Source organism: Gallus gallus, chromosome 8, assembly GCF_016699485.2.
Source record: "Gallus gallus isolate bGalGal1 chromosome 8, bGalGal1.mat.broiler.GRCg7b, whole genome shotgun sequence".
NCBI classification, from domain to species: domain Eukaryota; kingdom Metazoa; phylum Chordata; class Aves; order Galliformes; family Phasianidae; genus Gallus; species Gallus gallus.
Window position 1 is genome coordinate 24,915,433 of NC_052539.1, and position 18,279 is coordinate 24,933,711.

Genomic DNA, 18,279 nt, shown 5'->3' on the forward strand with positions numbered 1-18,279 from the left:
CTCCCCGAGGCCCGCGGGGGCCGGAGCCGCCCGGCCCCCGCCCCCACCCCCGCCCCGGCCCCGCAGGCGGGCCGCAGCCGCCGGAAGGCCGCGCCTGGGCGGGCGCCACGCTGCGCCGCGCCGCGGGGAGGGCGCGGGGGGGGGGAGCGGGAAGGCCGCGCGGCCGCTCGGAACAATGGCGCCCCCTGGCGGCGAGAGGCGGAACGGCGCGCTGCGGCCCCACGGCCTGCGGGCGAGGCGGGCCGGCTACGGGAGAGAGGAGCGGCGGGGGCTGCGCCATGGGACGCTGGGAATGCGGGGCGCCACCGGCTCGTCCCGTGCCATCCCCTCGCCGTGCTGCAGCTGCCGTGCCTCGCCCAGGCCGCCGGGTCCCCCGAGCGCAGCTTTGTCGGCGCGCAGTAATTAACGGAGCCATTAAGCAGCGCGGCCGGAGCTCCGTGCCCTGACCTCCGCCGCTGCCCGCGGTGCGCTGCCGCCGCCTCTCCGTGCGGCCCTCGTTATTTACTCTTAACGACTTTACAGTATTTTAACACCAATCCCTGCGAAATTTCCCTCGTCCCGAGGAGAACAGCTGCTTGTAACCGCTCGCTAATTACAAGCGGGGATGTCAATTAATTCGTTTAGCTAATTACCCGCTCGCCGAGCGCCGCGCACCGACGGGTCTGCGGGGGACGGCCGTGCGGTGCCGGCGGGACGCGCCCTGCGGGGCGGCGGCTGCGAGCCGTAATGACAGCGGCGCGCTGAGTGCGCCGGGAGAGCGGCTTTGCGGAGGCCGGTGGGTGCGCGCTGAGCCCCGCACCTCGCAGCCCCGCACCTCGCGGCCCCGCACCTCGCAGCCCCGCACCTCGCGGCCCCGCGCCCGGCAGCGGCGCTCCGCCCGCCCTTCCTGCCCGATTCCGTGCGCTATTCCGTGCGCTATATTCACCCCCGCGGCGTGAGGGGCTGCGATCGGCGCCACGGTTCCCAAACGTCGCCCGCTAAAAGCACACGCAAACAAAAACACAAACGGAACAACGTCTCCCCCAGAGCCGGCGGGCGGTGACAACGGCGATTTGCATTTCTTTCCTCGTGTTGGGAACTTTTTGTACCGCAGCGGCTCCGGGCCGGGAGCACGACCTTAAGGACCGCGCTGCGAGGAGGGCCGAGCGCTGGCTGCTTCCCAAGGACGCGGGGCTGCCCTCACACAGCCGCTGCCGCCGAGCCCCGAGCTGCGCGCAGGTGTCCGGACGCCTCCTCCTCCTCCTCCTCCTCCCTCCCTCTCTCTCCTCCTCCTCCTCCTTTCATTCTTCCTCCTCCTCCTCCTCCTGCTCTTCCTCCTCCTCTTCCTTCTGCTGCCGCCACGACGCGTTGCAAATGCTCAGCTTCTTCTGGCTGAGGTGAGGGCAGAGGGGATGCCCAGGGGGTGACGTGGGGACAGTGGCGTGCCGGCGGAGCTGGCGTAGGAGCGGTGCCCGCTCTGGCTGGGGCGGTGTCAGGAGAGGTTTGGGGCAGTGACGTGGGGGGCGGTTTGGGGTGAACTGGGCTCCCTGCGCTTCAAAGGGGACAGATATTTAGGAAGAGTGGGCGCAGGGCTGGTTTGGGCAGCGTGGGCAGGTGGACTGTGTGGCAGCTCGATACTGCGGTGGTACGGACCGTGGTGGGCCCGGATGTGGTGGTCTCAGCCGTTGTGGTCTTGACCACGGTGGTCTCTTTGCCAAGGAAGCCACGGGGAGCAGGTGGGCACCTGCTCTGGGCGGTGCTGTTGGGTGTCCTCATGCTTGGGCAGTCTGTCCCCTGCGTCGCTGGCACCTATAAGGGCTCGCACACAGCTCTGCTCCCTGTCTGGGCTGGTGGCAGCGGTGCTGGGGACCTTTGTCCCCCACTAAGCATTCAGGGGACTTTGTTCCCATGCTGGCCTCACTGCCCATAGCCCTGGGGATGGGTAGGAGCCATGGGAGGAGGATGAGGACGGAGGCTCCCAGCCGTGTTCACAGCACCAAAAGTTTCTCATGGCTCTCAGAGCCTCAGCAAAGGGATCCGGGTTACGCTTTCTGGGCCTGGTACCTCTCTCTGCTCTATGGAACCCCGATGGAGGGCATGAAATGTGTTCCCAAAAAGGCTCTTGCAGGTATCTGACTGTTCCCTGTCCCCACTGTGCCGTCTGTCCTCTCCTGGTCCCAACCTGGGCGCAGCCTCTCCCACCGCCGGGCGCTCACCTCTCCCACTGCCCTGTTGAGGCGGTGGGATTTCCCAAAGTAGGTCAGGTTAATTTTTTAATGCGTGCTGATTTGCTCGTTACCATGGTTATTGCTCAATTATACACCAATAAGCCTCCCCAGAGAACTTCATTGTTGCTGCCTTCCTTCCCCCCACTTTTTTTTCTTTTTTCCTTTCAAGATTCCCAGGAACGGGTCAGGATGTGCCAAAGGGATGGAGCGGGGATGGGAGAGCAAGGATGGATAGGGGAAATCTGGGTTAGGCTTTGGAGAATGCTCATCTGAGCCAGTGGGAGAGTGGGCACTGGAGGCTCAATGTGTCCATCGCTACACTCTGCCCTGCCGGGACCTTGGGGACCCAACGCCAGGGTTTCCCAGCCTCAACCCGCTTTTTGGGGGTGGCTCAGCCAAACACCACATTCCTGGGGCTCAAGGACTTGAGGATCTCCACGCCAAAGGAAAATGAGAAAACACCCCTCTTCTCCTCTATGGATCGGTTGCTCCCAGCTCAGCTCAGCTTGGCTTTGCGAGTGCAGCAGGAAGCAAGAGAAATATTCCTCCAAAGGGTTTTTCTCTTTGTAATGCAAACTTTATTTTTTTGGTAGAAGTGGGTCACTCGAGGGGTGACAGAGTGAGAGCATCATCGCCTGGGTGATACATCCCGTTGCCATGGTGACCTGGGGCCTGCATCAGTCAACAGCTTTAAACATTTGACAGCTGAGTGAGACGGAAGATTTTAATGAGGACAGACACTTGCTTAGTTTCAATAACCGAATTCTCTATAAATACCCTCGGTCTGAATGGCTGCGGGTCTCCAGTGTGCTGTGAGTAGTGTGGTTGGGCACTCCCCTTCTCCATGTGTTCCGGGGTAGCGAGAGCGTGTGCCCACATCCAAAGCAGTGGAGGGATGCAAAGCAGCTGGCTCTCTATAATTCTTTTCCTTTCCTGCTCATGCTGGAACAAACAAGGTGACGTTGTAGAGCACAGGGTTTGGGTTTCCAAGGCGTGTGCTGGACCGTGTGCCCTTGACGTTGGTACCGTGGCTGCGGGATGGGATGGGGCCACCCCCACCACTGCCTGCAACAAACTGAACCCGGGGAGCAAGGGTTGCTTGCTAGGAGCAGATGGACTCCTGTGCTGGACTCTTGCTTGCGAGAGGTGAGCCATAAGCAGGCTCCCAAGGCTCAGCTGCAACCTGGAGATGTGGGGCTTGGTTAAAGCAAAGCAAGGCGCTGCTGGAGCGGAGACTTCAATCAGGCACGGATACTGGGAAAAAATTGTTCTCATCCTTGCAATGCCACCACCACACCAGGTGTCCCCAGAGCCTACAGCCCTCCATTCCGGGCTCCACGCCGGGCAGTGGTGTGGCGGGGATGGGAGCTTCCCATTTGCTGCCCCGCTGGCAGCCAGGCACGGTGTGAGCCCTTCCAGTGCCAAGGGCACGCTCCTCAGGTCTTGTGACTGCGCTGGTGTCACCGCGATGTCCGCACCTCCACGCGCAGCCCTCTGTCACGTGTAGCAGTGTGGAAAATCCTCAGGCTGACCCCTGTGGAATGGCAGGCGTGGGACCCGGCTCTGCCCTTTGGGTTTCAGACCCGCAGCCATCACGCTGGATGTTAGAGAACAGGGCTGGGCTGCAGCTCTCCCCGTCCCTCCGGGGTGGGCTGTGGGGTTGGCTGCGGCCAGGGCCACCCTGCGAGTGCTCTGTGCTGAGCCCTGTGCTGAGCCCTGCCGTCACCTTTTGTCTGTTTACAAGCTGCTGGCAGCTTCCTCCCCACGCTGCTGCGCTCCCACGCGCGGATTGAGCCAGCTCTTCCCAAACCAAATGGCTGTGTGCATCCCAGAGCAGAGCGCTCCAGCACTCGTGGTTGCACTGTAGTGCCCCGGATCCCCCTTTGTGGCAACGTCCCCACATTTTGCCATCCCTCTTTTAACCCCAGCCGCTCTTCTCCTTTCCAGGTGTCTTTTAAAAATGGTCAAGGGGAACGTTGTAGTCCCTGAAGACATCCTGAGTTTCTGTTGCAATGGCCTCCAGGTACCCCGTGTGCTGTGCCAATAACCCCAGGACTGCCGGCATGCGGTGCCCCGTCCCTATTAACGTCCCCAGCCACTGAGATCATAGCTGCGCTGCAGAAAGCTTTGGAGCTCTGCGTAGTGCTGGCTCACACCCCAGAGCCTGCTGCCTTCCAGAAATAGCCGTGTCCTTGTGCTGTGGACACCAGGGGGGGCCGTGGGGGGGCTGCTGGGACGGGTGCCCCTTCCTTAGGGCTCACTCGCTGCCTTCGCTAACCCGAGGTTTGTGCCGTTCCTGGGATGCCTTGTACCAGTAGCTATGGAAACAGAGGGCTCCTGTTAGACCAGTGATGGAAAATGCTATTCTGAGAGGCGAAGTGGTGTGCAGTGAGCCTGGGGTAGGAGGGGAGGCTGTGTTCTGAGAAGAAAGCATTTACAAAGGCAGCTGGAGAGAAGCAGAGGGGAAAGAAGCTGCTGCTGCGAGTGGGATCTCGCAACAAGTGCTATAAATGGGGGACATTGTTAAAGCAGAAAGCGGAAGGAAGCGCCGTAATGAAGCCCAGACTGCTCTCATGGCTCCTCAATTACTCACGGGGTGCGCTGAGTTCAGCCCTTGTGTAACACAGCCCACTCCAGGCTGAATCCTCTCTCCTGACAGCACAGCCGCGGTCGCAGTCCCTCTTAAACACTGCTCTGTGCGCGGTGAGCCACGGGCCGGGCAGGAGCAGCGCTGACCCCATCGACACCCTGCATTCATAACATTTTGTTCTTCTCTCCCCAGCAGTGCACTGCCTGAGCATCCTGCCCCGCCAAGCAGGGTTCCCTCATCTCCTGGGGGATGTTTCTCCCATTTATACGGAGCCGAGGAGCAGGTGCCCTCTGTGGCACCAAAATCTGGGAGGGGAAAAGCAAACGATGGGGTGGTTCAGGGCGTCGTGCTCCCCACGTTCACTCATCCCACAGGCACGTTTGCTGCCGAGGCTGGGTAACGAACCGTATCCCTCCCCTCTTCCCACAGGGCTCGACCTCACCGCCGTGCACCCAGGACGCAGGGGAGCAGCAGGAGGAGGCTGCGGGGGCCATGGGTGGCCACAACCCTACCGAGGTACAGATGAGCCAACTGGTGCTGCCCTGCCACAGCAACCAGCGTGGGGAGCTCAGCGCCGGGCAGCTGCTCAAGTGGATCGACACGGCTGCTTGCCTCTCGGGTAAGCCGTGCCTGGGCATTTGCAGCCCGTCGGTAGGGTTTGGGGAGCTTGTCCTGCATCGGGGGGGCGGGGGGGGAGAGGGGATGCGCTGGTTGAGGATGCTTGCAGCAGCGTTCGGTGATGGAAAGGAAAGCAACAAGCAATGGCATCCTCTCATGCGGACAGCAGGGGTGGAGGGAGAGCGCTGGGGTGGGGAGATGTGGGGTTGCATGCGGGCAGCGGCGTGCCCAGCCCTGTGTGCTGCTCACAGTGCTGACGGCAGCTGGGTGTCGTGCCATTGTGCTGAGTAATGGAGCGGCCAGCAGCAGGACTGGGGGGGGAGGTGGCTCTGCTGCACGCAGCTCCTTGGGCTGTGTCTGCTTCCCCCGAACCGCTGCCCTCCCTTATGGCCTCCGTGCAGCCAAACCCACACCAGTCAGACCAGGAAACAGGGGCAGTTCTGCAGTTTGGAGATGCTTTTGTAGTCTCAAAGGGAAGCCAAGCCAGCAGCTGGCTTTACAGTAGTTGCTGTGTAGGGATAGATGGTATCAGCTGTTGTGCACTGCTGGGAAAGCACCACCAGGGCAGGGCAGACACTGAGGGCGATGTGGTCAGGAGCTGCCCTAGGGGTGAACCCTGGGCAAAATATCTGCAAAACAGAGGTGGGGAAACCTAAAACTCTGCTCTTAGTGGGCACGGATGGGAAAAGGGCAGAGACGGGAGCAGGGTTTTGAGGTTGCTGTCACCCCAAACATTGGGCCGGCAGCTCCGTGTGCTGCTGCAGGCTGCTGACGCTGTTTGCTGTTCCTTCTCAGCTGAGAGACATGCTGGCTGCCCGTGCGTCACCGCCTCGATGGATGACATCTATTTTGAGCACACCATTAGGTAAAGGTGCCGCTTTCTGCCCTCTCTCTTGGCTGGGTGTGGGGCTGAGGCAGAGCTGTGCTGTGTTGGAGCTCTCCTACCCATATGCTTTCCAGCGCCGTGCTGTCAGCCCAACTGGCTGCCAGGTCCTGGGCACATCTGCCCCTGGTGAGGTGCTGGTCAGGGTGCAGGGACCCTGTGGCCATCCCCTTTTCTATTGCTATTGCTAGTAAGACACATTTGCTTATTTGGTCAGTGGCAGTGGCGCCTCAGCACGGAGCTGCTCAGCACTGGACCACGTGCTCTGCACACCTGTGGGACCTTACCCTCCTCTCACCCCTCGTCCCTTCTCCTCTCTGTGTTTTCCAGCGTCGGGCAAGTCGTTAACATCAAAGCCAAAGTGAACCGAGCCTTCAACTCCAGCATGGAGGTCCGTGTGCTGCAGCCATGCTTTGCCCCCTGTGCCCACCCTTGGCATGCTGCTGTCCCTGCCAGCTGCACCCTCTCTGCCGTGGTCACCTGCGGAACACCTGCGTGCTGCTCTGCTCTGTGGCTCTGGGGTTGTGCTGTCTGTTCTGCTCACTCTGGCTCAGCTTTGGGTGATGCTGCTGGGAGCTGAGCTTCATGCTGCCTTTCCACATGCACCTGCTGCTGCTTGGGTACCAAACTGCTCCCTTTCTCCTGTGCTTGGTTTCAAGATCCCAAACTATGCTGGGCATCACTGTGCTTTCAGCCCCCTCCTTCCTCAGGAGAAAATACTGGGGGTGAAGAACCCTTGCATGTGCTTGCACAAACTTCCCACTCTGTGCTGGTGGTGCCGGCTGAACGTCAGCCCCTGCCATCCATCCGTGTGGCTCAGAGGCCCTGTGCTGTGCCCTCTGCTAGGTGGGCATCCAGGTGAGCTACGAGGACCTGTGCAGCGGGAAGCACTGCAGCATCTGCAAGGCTTATGCCACCTTCGTGGCGCAGGGCCCCCTAGGCACCAAGGTAAGTGCTGTGCAGTGAGCCCCGTGCCCAGCCTGCAGGAAATCACCTCTGCAGTAGGGACTGGGGGCAGGGGGGGGCGTGCCTAAATTTTCCCGAGCCGTGGGGACATGTGCAAGCTGGAAGAGTCATTTCCCTCAACACAATCAACTTGGCCAAGCATGCAGAGCTTGCCCAGCTCCACACGTGACTCAGGATGCATGCCACCCCTTGGAACCCTACACAGGGCCCACCCCACCCATCACCCACACCTATAGGTGAAGCTGAAGCCGCTGACCCCGCAGACGGAGGAGGAGAAGATCGAGCACAGCATTGCAGCTGAGCGCCGTCGGATGCGGCTGGTGCACAAGGACACCATCAAGGACCTCCTGACCCGCAGCACCAGTAACACCGGTACCGCATGTCCGCAAGGGAGCTGTGGGGCCGGGCGTGGGGGTGGCCGTGGGACTGAGCCCCGTGCTGCCCGGCAGAGATGGAGACAAGGGATGGCAGTGTGGTGGTGCCGGCTGAGAAGACGCGAGTGGAGAGCGTGGAGCTGGTGCTGCCGCCGCACGCCAACCACCAGGGCAACACCTTTGGTGGGCAGATCATGGCCTGGATGGAGAACGTGGCCACCATCGCGGCCAGGTGCCTGCAGGGGAGGGGGCATCGGGGCGGGGGGGCTGGGCCACAGCTGTGTGGTGGGGGCCTTCTGGAGATGGTGGGGTGACAGGGACCGGCGTGCAGCCTTTGGGGATGGCACCGGGGGTTGGCAGTCCCACACGTGCATGGTGGTGCTTGGGAAGGGCAGGCACACGTCCCACAAGGGTCCCCTGGCTCTGGCTGTGATGGGGACACCGCATGGGGTGACACCTGCCCTGCAGCCGGCTGTGCCATGCCCACCCCACGCTGCGTGCCATCGAGATGTTCCACTTCCGCGGGCCGTCGCAGGTTGGGGACCGCCTGGTACTCAAAGCCATCGTCAACAACGCCTTCAAGAACAGGTGAGTGCTGGTGGCAGCTCCTCCAGCCTTTCTCACGGCTCCCCGTGCCTCACCCCTCCTTCTTTCCCCCCAGCATGGAGGTGGGGGTCTGCACCGAGGCCTATGACCAGGAGATGTCTGTTAGCCGGAGGCACATCAACAGCGCCTTCATGACCTTCGTGGTGCTGGATGAGGAGGGCCGGCCCCGCACGCTGCCCATGGTCGTGCCCCAGCCAGGGGTAAGCACTGCAGTCCCATTGTACCCCCCACACCCCCCGTGTCCCTGCTGCAGTGGCACACAGCGTCCATCCCTTGATCACAGTGCTGCTACCAGAGAGGCACTGACGTCGGCTGCTGGGCTCTGTGCCTTCTCCCAGCACACTGAAATAGCTCCCGGTTAATCTCCGGAGCACAGGGCTTCACCTTTCAGCCCTCTGCTGCTGAACGTTTTACCCACTCTACAAAATATATATTTCCTCCTTTTCCATTAACCTGATGTGCTTTTCCCATTTATCAGGATGGAGAAAGGCGGTACAGAGAAGCCAGTGCTAGGAAGAAGATTCGGCTGGACCGGTGAGAACAAGTGGGCTGCCAGGATGGAGGGGGGAAATGGGAGATGCCTTCCTTGGCACCAGGAACACCCCAGCTTTTGCCCTGCTGTGAGGAAAACTCTTTCTTGCAGGAAATACGTTGTCTCCTGCAAGCAGACAGAGGTGCCGCTGTCTGTGCCCTGGGACCAAAGCAATAAGGTGTGTGCCTGCAGGTGGCACTGCCTCCTGCCTGTGTTTCGGGGATACCCCTGGCCCTGATGTGCTGCTCTGCCACAGGTGTACCTGAGCTACAACAACGTCTCCGCGCTGAAGACGCTCGTAGCCAAAGCCAACTGGGTGCTGGCCAGGGAGAAGGAGAAGGTACAGCACTAACCCAAGTACCCTGAGCCGTCCCCAGGGTGCGGGCACGCTGGGTGCACATCCCAGCCCTGCCCCGTGCTCCCCCAGGTGCAGATCTACACGCTAGAGGAGGACAAGTTCCTCTCTTTCCGCATTGAGATGTCGGTGCACATCTCAGCCAGCCAGGCCTTCTCCCTGCTCTCCGACCTGCGGCGCCGGCACGAGTGGGACAGCCACTACGAGTGAGTGCTGCCGGGGATGGCGTGGGAGCGGGCACCCGTCCCTTCCAAAAGCACACCGTTCGGGCTTCCCTGAGGCCTAACATCTCAGCCTGGAGCTGTTCTCATGCCTTGAACCGTGTGTTCCCATCCCTGGGGCTGACGGCTGTCAGTGCGCACGGCAGCTCTCGCCGCCCATCGCCACTCTCCGTCCCGCCCGCAGGAGCGCCGAGCTGGTGCAGCAGGTGGATGAGGACGATGCCATCTACCACGTGCTGAGCCAGACGCTCAGCTGTGAGAACAAGCCGCAGGACTTCGTCATCCTGGCCTCCCGGAGGAAACCCTGCAGCAGAGGGTAAGCCATAGGTGATGCCTCCATCCCCATCACCGGGGCTGCACCCCGCTCACCCTGCTGTCCCCTCCCAGGGACCCCTACGTGGTGGCCTTTCGCTCGGTGACGCTGCCCACGCACCCCCCCAGCACCAACTACACACGGGGTGAGACGCTCTGCTCCGGCTTCTGCGTGTGGCCGCAGTCGGAGGAGATGAGCAAGGTGAGGGCTGCGGCCACGTTGTGCACCGCCAGGGGGTTCAGCCTCCATGCCCAGCCGTGACACCCCTCCCCTGCTCGTCACAGGTGGCTTACTACAACCAGGCGACGCCGGGGTACCTCAACTACGTCACCACCAACGTGGTGGGGCTGTCCTCCAACTTCTGCGCCACCTTCGAGGCCTGTGAGAAGTTCCTGTTGAAGAACAAGGACGACCTGATCGCACGGCTGCAGGACCTCTAGGCCAGCCTGGGGCTTTGCTGTTATCCATGGACAGACGGATGGGCTGGCAAGGAGGGGCGTGGGGACGGCGTGGTGGCACTCAGACCGTGCCTCACTGGGGCTTTGGCCTGAGCAAGGTCAGTGGGATGGGGACGGAGGGCTGTCACAGGGATGTGCCACCCTCACACTGATACTTCACGTCCAGTCCTGTTTTTTTTTTTCCTTCCTAATTTTATAAGCTGCTGAGTAGGACTTGAATTTTAGTTCAACTAATGCTACTTGAATCTTTGTACAACCCCAACTCTTCCTAATACTGATTTTTTTTTTTTTTAATTGTTTCTTAATGAGAGAAAGATTTTTGTAGTGGTGGGGGTAGGGGCTGTGCTGGGGGAGGTGCTGCTCCACTATCCCAGGCTGCAGGGCAGGGTTGGGGCACGGCCACGCTGGCCCTTGGCTCCCACCCAGAGCAGGGGGAGATGCCGCTGCTGGGTGGGAAATGGGCTGTTAGTGCATCCACAGTGGGGCTGTCAGGCTTTCTCTGTTCCTGCAAGCAGAAGGCGGGCTGCCACCACGTCCCCCTGCCTCACACCCAATAATTCAGGTTTCCAACCCAAGGTGCTGCTGGGATTCCCACGCTGGGCTGAAATCCCAACCCCATCGCGCTGCCCTGCAGTCCTGCTGCTGACTGCGGCTCTGCGTGGAAGGGGTGGCAATAAAAGCTCATCAGAAGGAAAAACCTTTACCTGCCTGAGGGTCTGCTTTGGGGGCTGTGGTGCTGCTGCCCTGGCAGCGAGATCTGCGCCGTACCTTGGATTGTGGTCATCTTCTGGGAGCTTCCACCTCCCCTGCCCTCTTATCACCACCAGATAAAGCCGTTCCAAGCTGAACGTGGTACAAAACACTCAGTTTTTACAGTGACTCCTTATCTCCCAAAATTCAGGGCAATCCTGCCTCTTTATCAGCAGGACACAAGCCATCCTTCCCACTTATCTGTAGAAATAGCTGCTACTTGATTAAGCGCACACAGTGATGCATTCACCTCGATGTTGAACTTTGACTGACCCCTCTCCCTCCCAAAGCACTGCACTTCTTAATGCTTGGGGTGGGGGTTTTGGGGTGCAGGAGGGGAGCCAGAGCAGGATTCCCCGGAGGGGTCCCCACTTGGGTGATGATGGGCAGCTGCCTCTCACTTGTGCCTGGCTGCATTCACCACGTACCACCCCTCAGCTGCTCAGCAAAGAGGAAGCAGCCCAGGTAGAATCAGAGAGTCATTTTGAGTCACAAAGGACCCTTAGAGGCCATCTGGTCCCACTCCCTGCAATGAACAGGGACACCCACAGCTCCATCAGGTGCTGAGAGCCCCATCCAATCTGGCCTCGGGAATCTACAAGGATGGGGCATCTCCTCAGTTCTAGTTTGAAACCATCTCCCCTTGTCCTACCACAACAGGCCCTGCTGAAGAGTCTGTCCCCTTCCTTCTCACAGCCTCCCTTCAGATACTCACAGGCTGCTCTCAGGTCTCCCTGTGGCCTTCTCTTCTGCAGGCTGCACAGCCCCTGCTCCCAGCCTGTCCTCACAGGAGGTGCTCCACCCCTCGGATCATTTTTGCAGCCCCCCTCTGGATGCGCTCCATCAGGTCTATGTCTCTCCTGCACTGAGGACTCCACATCTGGACGCAGTAGTCCAGATGAGGCCTCAGAAGGGCAGAACAGAGGGGTGGGATAACCTCCCTGACCTGTTGGCCGTGCTGCTCTGGATGCAGCCCTGTAGGATACAGTTGGCTTTGGGCTGTGAGGAAGCCCCTGCTGTAACACACTGACTGGCTGCAGCCCCACTCCCCTCCTCCATTGGGTCCTGCCTCACTCTGCTCTGCTGGGGCTGGCTTGCAAACGGCACCGAGGTCCACATGTGGCTTCAGTTAAAAGCAAGCAGTTAGCATCCAGACTTCAGCAAGCTTTGCATGTAAGAGGGGTGGGGGAGAAACCACACGCAGCAGCTGCTTACAGCAGGCACTCCTCCCCTTGCAGATCATGATCATCTTTTTTTTCACTGCTGCCTCCATGCCAAACATGCAGTGGTTCAGACAGGCCATCCTGACACCACGACAACCACAGCCTGGGCCACGAGGTCAGGCTGGGTGCAAGTCCTGCAGGCAGCCACACACCTCCCACCCTGCACACAGGCAGCTGTGCCATCAGCTCATCCCGTACCGTATCCTTGCTCTGCAACTCTGCTGCATGCCCTGCACTGGGCTGAGACTGTCCCACCTGACTGCCCACCTCTCTGTCCTGTGAGCATGGCTGATATTTTTTACTATATTTGCGCACAGTGCAGTAACTCAGAAACAGCAACATGGAATTCTGTTTACTTTCTTAGAGCTGTATGAATGCAGCACTGGAGAGAGAATAATCCTCCATGCTCTAAGCACAAGTGTTTATGGCTGAAGAGCTTTTTGTTGCCCTGTGCACTTAATGTTCTTAAAACTGTAACCACTGCTCACCAGGGCAGCTTCGGGAGAAACAAATTAGAGTTACAATTACTTTTAATTACAAACTCATACAGAAGCACAAAGGATGCTGCATGTTGGCACTATGAGTTACTGGATGGTTAAGACCGTTATGCTTGGGCTCAGGATTCCTGTTTAACATTCACTTCCACCATTTCATACGGTGAGAAAAAAGGATCGCTTCATTTATTAGGCAGGGATCAGCCTGCTTAAAATAGACACGTCTAGCTCCAGTTCATACGGGTAGCAAAAGAGTCAGTAAAACACACTGCTCCACACAAAGAGCTCTGCTCTCCTCTGGCCAGCAGCAGCTCTGAGCAGTGAAAACCAGCTGCTGCTAATCCTCAGAGCTGCAATGGCCCGTGCAGGAGCCCAGCTGCATTCAGCTTGTGGCAGCAGGCAGGTACTCACCCCGGAGCACTGCTGTTAAACCCTGGCAGCTACAGCCCACCTCGCAGGAAATCAGCAATTTTTCACAGGTAAGTACATTCCCAGCTGCTGTTGCTTCAGCTGCAGCCAACGTTTGGCACTGTTTCAGGTTTATTTCAAAACCCCATGCAGCCTGTCATAGAGGAGACCTTCTGCAAGCCAGCTGGATTTCTATTTAAACAAATAATCCCCTCTTGTAAGCCCTTCATTCTCCTTCTACGCTTCTTTGCTGGAAGTTTCTCTGTGTGCCAAGATTATTTCTCCCCTGAAGCGTGCAGGGCATTTCTGTGCAAGCAGAAGTTTGCTGTCTGTAGCCGAGATAAACAGCAGTCTCTTGCACGTGATTCCTTGGTTCCTTCTTGCTCGTTACAGCCGATGCACCTTCTTGCCACTGAAATACTTCTTAGAGAAAGGAGAACTCTTCACAAAAGCCAGCACTGCCGGAGTCCCCGCCTTCACAAAATACCTGCGAAGATTAAAGAGAGTCCTCTGGTTTCCCTGTCTGGCCAGCCATCATGGAAGCAGCCTCTGCCCAGCACAGCACAGCCTGACCTCCCAAAGGATGACAAGCTGCTTTTGATGATCAGCAGAGCCTTTCAGAGCCAGGGCTACCCTTATCCAAGGAGCCGTGTTATGAATCAACGCTTCTCCCAGCAACCACCCCTAATTAAAATAGAGAGCTGTTGTTCTGTCCCTGGAAAGAGGTTTCTTTTGCAACTGCCCTTACGGCCTGAAATCTGAGGGCTTATGCACACTGCTGAGTTTTATGGAGTGCCAGTTCAGATAGTCCACAGCAGCAGAGCTCGAGCTCTGCTCCCCCTGTGACAGACCCCTCTGCTGGAGCTGTGCTGCAGGCATCCCCAGCCAGCTACAAGCTGCTGCAAGTTAACAGCACCAGCTCTACAATACTTCTTTTGGTTTCTCAACAGCAGACTCTTTTCTCTAAACAACTGCACAGTACTTGAAAGGGAATCTCAGAAAGTGAAACTGCGCTGCATGCTGTGCTGGGGACTGCTCACACAGCATTATTAACGGGGAGAGCATTGTTAACCTTCAACACGCTTTCTTTACACACTGCTGCTGCCTTTTTAGAAGTAGCACTGTTTAGATGGGGTATGAAACAGCCCCTCTAGTGCTGCTGCTTGCGTGTAGTCCCACTTGTAGTCCCACTCCCCTTTCCACCTCCGCTGAGACCTGGAGAGTTGTGCCTTTTCGGAGGGGGGTGGGGAAAGGAACATTAATCACTAAAGCAGGCACAAAAGCCACATGGCCCTAATGATCGACACCTCCCCACATTAGAGCAAGAGCTATTAAATCAGAAGAAAAAAACCCTGCACTTAAAGCCCGAAGTTTGTACTCTCACTAGAGACGAGCAGGTAGAGCCTCACCTTTGGTGCTGCAGCACTTGTAGCAATGTGTGCTTTGGGTTCAGCTCATACATTTCTGCTCTTTCTTCATCTTCAAAATAAAGCTGAGGAAACGTGGGAGAGTTACACGCTTTAGCCATATGAAGACAAACTGAGTCCAGTAAAAGCACAGCACACATCTCACAGAGGTTTCACAAACTTCTGTACCTTGAACTGACTGTGTCAGACACTAATTTCAGCAGTGCACTCTGTTCTGTGTAAATTTGAAGTCTTGTGGCATAACCCAGCTTGCCTTCTTACAGCAGTGGCAGCAGGAACACAATTTCTGCCATAGACATTGTCCTTTGGTACCTGACTGCTTGGTGCACTGTGGGCTGCCCAGTGCATGCCACACTAAGGTGGAAAATGAGATATCACCATCTACATTTCTTCATGTACAATGCACCAGCTCACTGGCCTAAATCTCAGTTATTGTTTTGATTCCTAATTTCCTAACAGTATCTGTAAATACCTTATATTCCACACATGCTGTATGTGACAGAAAGTACTTCCATTTTTGTTAATAAACTCTGCCCATGTAAACTTGAACATCTTCCAGATGTGCTGACAAGTGAACGTAGCTCTCCAAATTGCTACTTCACAGCCATGGGTGGTGAGCAGGCAGTTATGCTATTGCTTTTGTACACACACAGATGCTTAGTCTCACTTCAGAGGAAAAAAAACCCAAAACACACCAAAACCAACCAACCAAAATTTCACAAATCAACACACTCAAATAGAAGGAAAGTCCAATTTCTCACCTCGAGATTGCTGGGAAGGTATTTTCTCTCTAAATCCCAAGGAGGTAACTCAGCAAACATCACCATTAAATGATCGATAAATCTAAAAGCCAGAACACACAGTTTAGCTTAGCGTGTGGCCTGATGTGTACAACTGGCACGTGAATGACAGTCAAAATACATCAGCAAATTAGGCAACAGACTTGAAAATAGGTTTAGATCACTTTGTAAAGCTAATAGCTTCTTCCCTTCAAACTCACTGCTTTCTCAATGAGACCATACCCTGTTACAACTGGGTTCAATGGTTTTAAACTTAGACAGTGCAACAGCAAATTATTTTTCGTTTCCATTTTCACACTACAAAAGGTGTAAAATGAGCACCGTGTATTTCATTTACAATTGATTTTTCATCTACACGGTCTCAGCAGTGCCCTGCTTCACCAGATCAGGGCTCAGAACACACTCATATGTCAGCTGGCTGTTTATGTGGGTACTGCAGGAGAGCTGGCCAATTTGTTCTGAGAATTCACCACCAAACAAAGTGAAAACGGAAAGACATCCTTAAAAATACTAAGAACTACGGCTTTATTCACCTGTTTGCACTGTCATTTTTGATTGCAAAGCTGTGGGTGGATCTGTGCCTACAGAAACGTTACAGACTCCAAGTTGTTTTAACCTTGTTCGACCAGCTATGAGGTTGGAAATCTGGAGCTGCTTCATTGGTATGACAGCATTTCACCTACCAGCTGTCCTCACTCAAACTTTTCCTTCATGAAAGAATGCTGCAGACACTGCATTTACCTGGAGTTCTCATGAAAAGCCTCAATGAAGTCTGTCTGCTCATGCTCAGGGTACAGGAAGAGGACAGGCCAGCTCAGGTTGCCATCGGCATCCAAGTGCACCTTTGCCCCTGTGGCACTGTCAGAGCGGAACCCATTCAGACATATCTCAGCCAGACCATCTGATATTTCCTCTTCTTCACTTGAAGGTTCGACAACCAGCTTGATATTTCTTTCCTAGAAGAGCGGAAGGAAAACAAGTTGTTTTGCATTAGTTGTTACCTAAAAAGGGGTACAGCCCTGGGAGCTCAGGATAGAGCCAGCCAGGCTCAACAAATCCTTAACCCAATCCCCCCTGTCGTCCCACCCCCCCCCAAAAAGAAACACCCCACAGAAACAAGTCCCCTCACTGACCCACCTTTATTGCTGCAAGCAAACGTTCCTTTTGACACTGTTCCTTCTTTGCCATTGCCTTTGCCTTCCTTGCATCCCTCTCCTCAATTTGCTGCGTGGAAGAAAGAATTGTACCACAGTCATGCATAGCAAGTCAAGGCCCAGCACTACTCACTACTCTGCTGATGAGTGGAGGCTCCAGGAAGGCTCCAGCTGTTTCCTCTACATATCTCAACAACATCATTACATGGAACCACACTTGAGGAGAAATTACATTATGCAGAAACCTGAATGGAGAACTCTCCAACCAAGGTGTTTCTAGGTTGACAGTAAGCAGAACAGATCACTCCTGCAACAAGCATGTAAGTGCCAGACTGCTGTAACGTTTACCTTTAATTTGTCAGCTTTAGCTCTCGCTTCCAGAAGCTTTTTCTCTTTTGGATCTATTCGCAAGCCCTCCTCACACCACGCTATTGCTTCAGAGTAGTTCTTTAGCTCCATGTGACAGAGAGCTCCTGGAAGGATTAAGGCTTTTAAGCGCCTGGTATTGGAGCTGGCACACGGCTATTACACAGAGCAGTGCTTATAAAGTCAGCATTAACTCCGGTGCCTTCTAAAGCAACACACTCTGTCGCACTGCAGGGTTGTGTTGAGCTGCAGATTACCAGCAGGTCTAGTAAGCCGGGAGGGAATCTGAAGCATTTTAGCAGCCATGGCATCAGCAGAGCAGTACTGACTGCAGCGTGCCATCCCTGGGGGTGCCCACAGCCAAAGGCCGGGCCCAGGGTAGCAGAGCTGGGGCAGGGGGAAGGAGGGGGAGGCTTTGGGGCCGTTCAGCGCTGCCCTTACCCCTCACGACGGCTTTGAGGTGGTCGGGCTTCAGCTTCCTGGCTTGGGTCGCATCAGCAAGGGCGGAGCGGTAGTTACCTGCAGACGAAGCAGAGCGGCTCAGAAGCCCGGACTGCACGTTCCGACTACAAACGGGTCCCACAGACGGCAAAGCGCGAGAACTGCACCGCCTGCCCGTCCTGCGGAGGGGGCGGGGGCTCACCCAGGCGGCACTGCGCGGCCGCCCTGTTGGACAGCAGCACGGCTCGTAGCTCCGCGTCCCCGAAGCGCTGCCGCAGCCCCTCGCTGTAGGCCCGCACGGCCCTGCCGTAGTCCTTCTCGCCGAAGTACGCGTTCCCCTCGTTCTTGTACATGGCGGCCAGCTCTGCGGGGCGGGCAGGCGCGGCGTCAGGCGGGCTGCGCGCCTCCGGTGGGACCCGCGCTGGGGATAGAGGCACCCGCCGCCCCGCCGCCCACCTGCGGGCTCCTTCTCCTCGTCGAACAGCAGGGACTGCAGGCAGGCCAGGTCGGGCTGCCGCGCCGCGTCGATCTCGGCAGGGCAGCGCTTCATGAACATGGGGATGGCCTCCAGCTCCTGCGGGCACACCGAGTCAGCCCGCCCCGCGCCGCCGGCCCGTTACGCCCGCCCGGCCCCCCGCCTCACCTGCTCCCACGTGTCGGGATGGAAGCCGTTCCGGTAGCGCGGCACCGCGTCGCCGCTCTCCCCGGCGTCCGCCATGCTGCCACCGGTCTGTCCGCCCCGCCTTTTCCGGCCTCGTCCCGCCCCCCTTCCGGTGCACGCCCCGCCCCCTTCCGGCCTCTCGCCGCCATTTTGCCCGCTGTGGGGTGCGGGGCTTCCCGTGGGCTGTGTGCGGTGATAGGGATGGGGCTGCAAATGGCTGCCCTCCTCCTCCAAGTGTTCAGAGCCGTGGGGGTGCCGCACTGAGGGACGCGGCTGGTGGACTGCCGTCCTGCGCTCTGTTCCGACCTAAACGGCCCTACGATGAACCGCAGGGACAGCCCCGCGGGGAACGTGGGCTGACCCGGCGTGTCCCCGCCCCGCAGCACAGCTGTTAAGCAGCTCCTACCCGACGAACCGGGCTGTTCAGGCCCA

The 18,279-nt window shown here is 57.5% G+C and overlaps 2 protein-coding genes across 8 annotated transcripts; one reads left to right on the top strand and one right to left on the bottom strand.

Annotated features, from left to right (window-relative positions):
• Positions 1–1,181: 1,181 nt before the first annotated feature.
• On the top strand, positions 1,182–10,824 carry ACOT11 (acyl-CoA thioesterase 11). 7 transcript variants are annotated; one of them, XM_046944913.1, is made up of 18 exons: positions 1,314–2,107; positions 2,801–3,019; positions 4,155–4,230; positions 5,227–5,416; positions 6,211–6,280; positions 6,629–6,689; positions 7,145–7,246; positions 7,501–7,636; positions 7,714–7,870; positions 8,107–8,226; positions 8,300–8,444; positions 8,723–8,778; positions 8,888–8,954; positions 9,033–9,116; positions 9,204–9,337; positions 9,537–9,668; positions 9,740–9,866; positions 9,950–10,824. In XM_046944913.1, exons 3-18 carry the CDS (start codon positions 4,168–4,170, stop codon positions 10,103–10,105), a joined length of 1,800 nt encoding a protein of 599 aa, XP_046800869.1. In that variant the 5' UTR covers positions 1,314–2,107; positions 2,801–3,019; positions 4,155–4,167; the 3' UTR covers positions 10,106–10,824. The 7 variants fall into 7 exon arrangements, with proteins under 7 accessions (XP_004936885.1, XP_046800869.1, XP_040561173.1 ...); XM_040705239.2 differs by lacking the exon at positions 4,155–4,230; XM_426664.7 differs by lacking the exon at positions 2,801–3,019 and having other exon boundaries at positions 1,314–1,376.
• A 1,925-nt stretch (positions 10,825–12,749) lies between these two features.
• On the bottom strand, positions 12,750–17,936 carry TTC4 (tetratricopeptide repeat domain 4). Its single transcript, XM_426665.8, has 10 exons — positions 17,830–17,936; positions 17,643–17,760; positions 17,389–17,550; positions 17,187–17,264; positions 16,728–16,852; positions 16,363–16,449; positions 15,967–16,181; positions 15,187–15,268; positions 14,408–14,490; positions 12,750–13,485 (listed from the first exon to the last, which is right to left on the bottom strand). The coding sequence occupies exons 1-10, from the start codon at positions 17,902–17,904 to the stop codon at positions 13,386–13,388; spliced, it is 1,125 nt and encodes a 374-aa protein (XP_426665.4). The 5' UTR covers positions 17,905–17,936; the 3' UTR covers positions 12,750–13,385.
• Between the last annotated feature and the right edge of the window lie 343 nt (positions 17,937–18,279).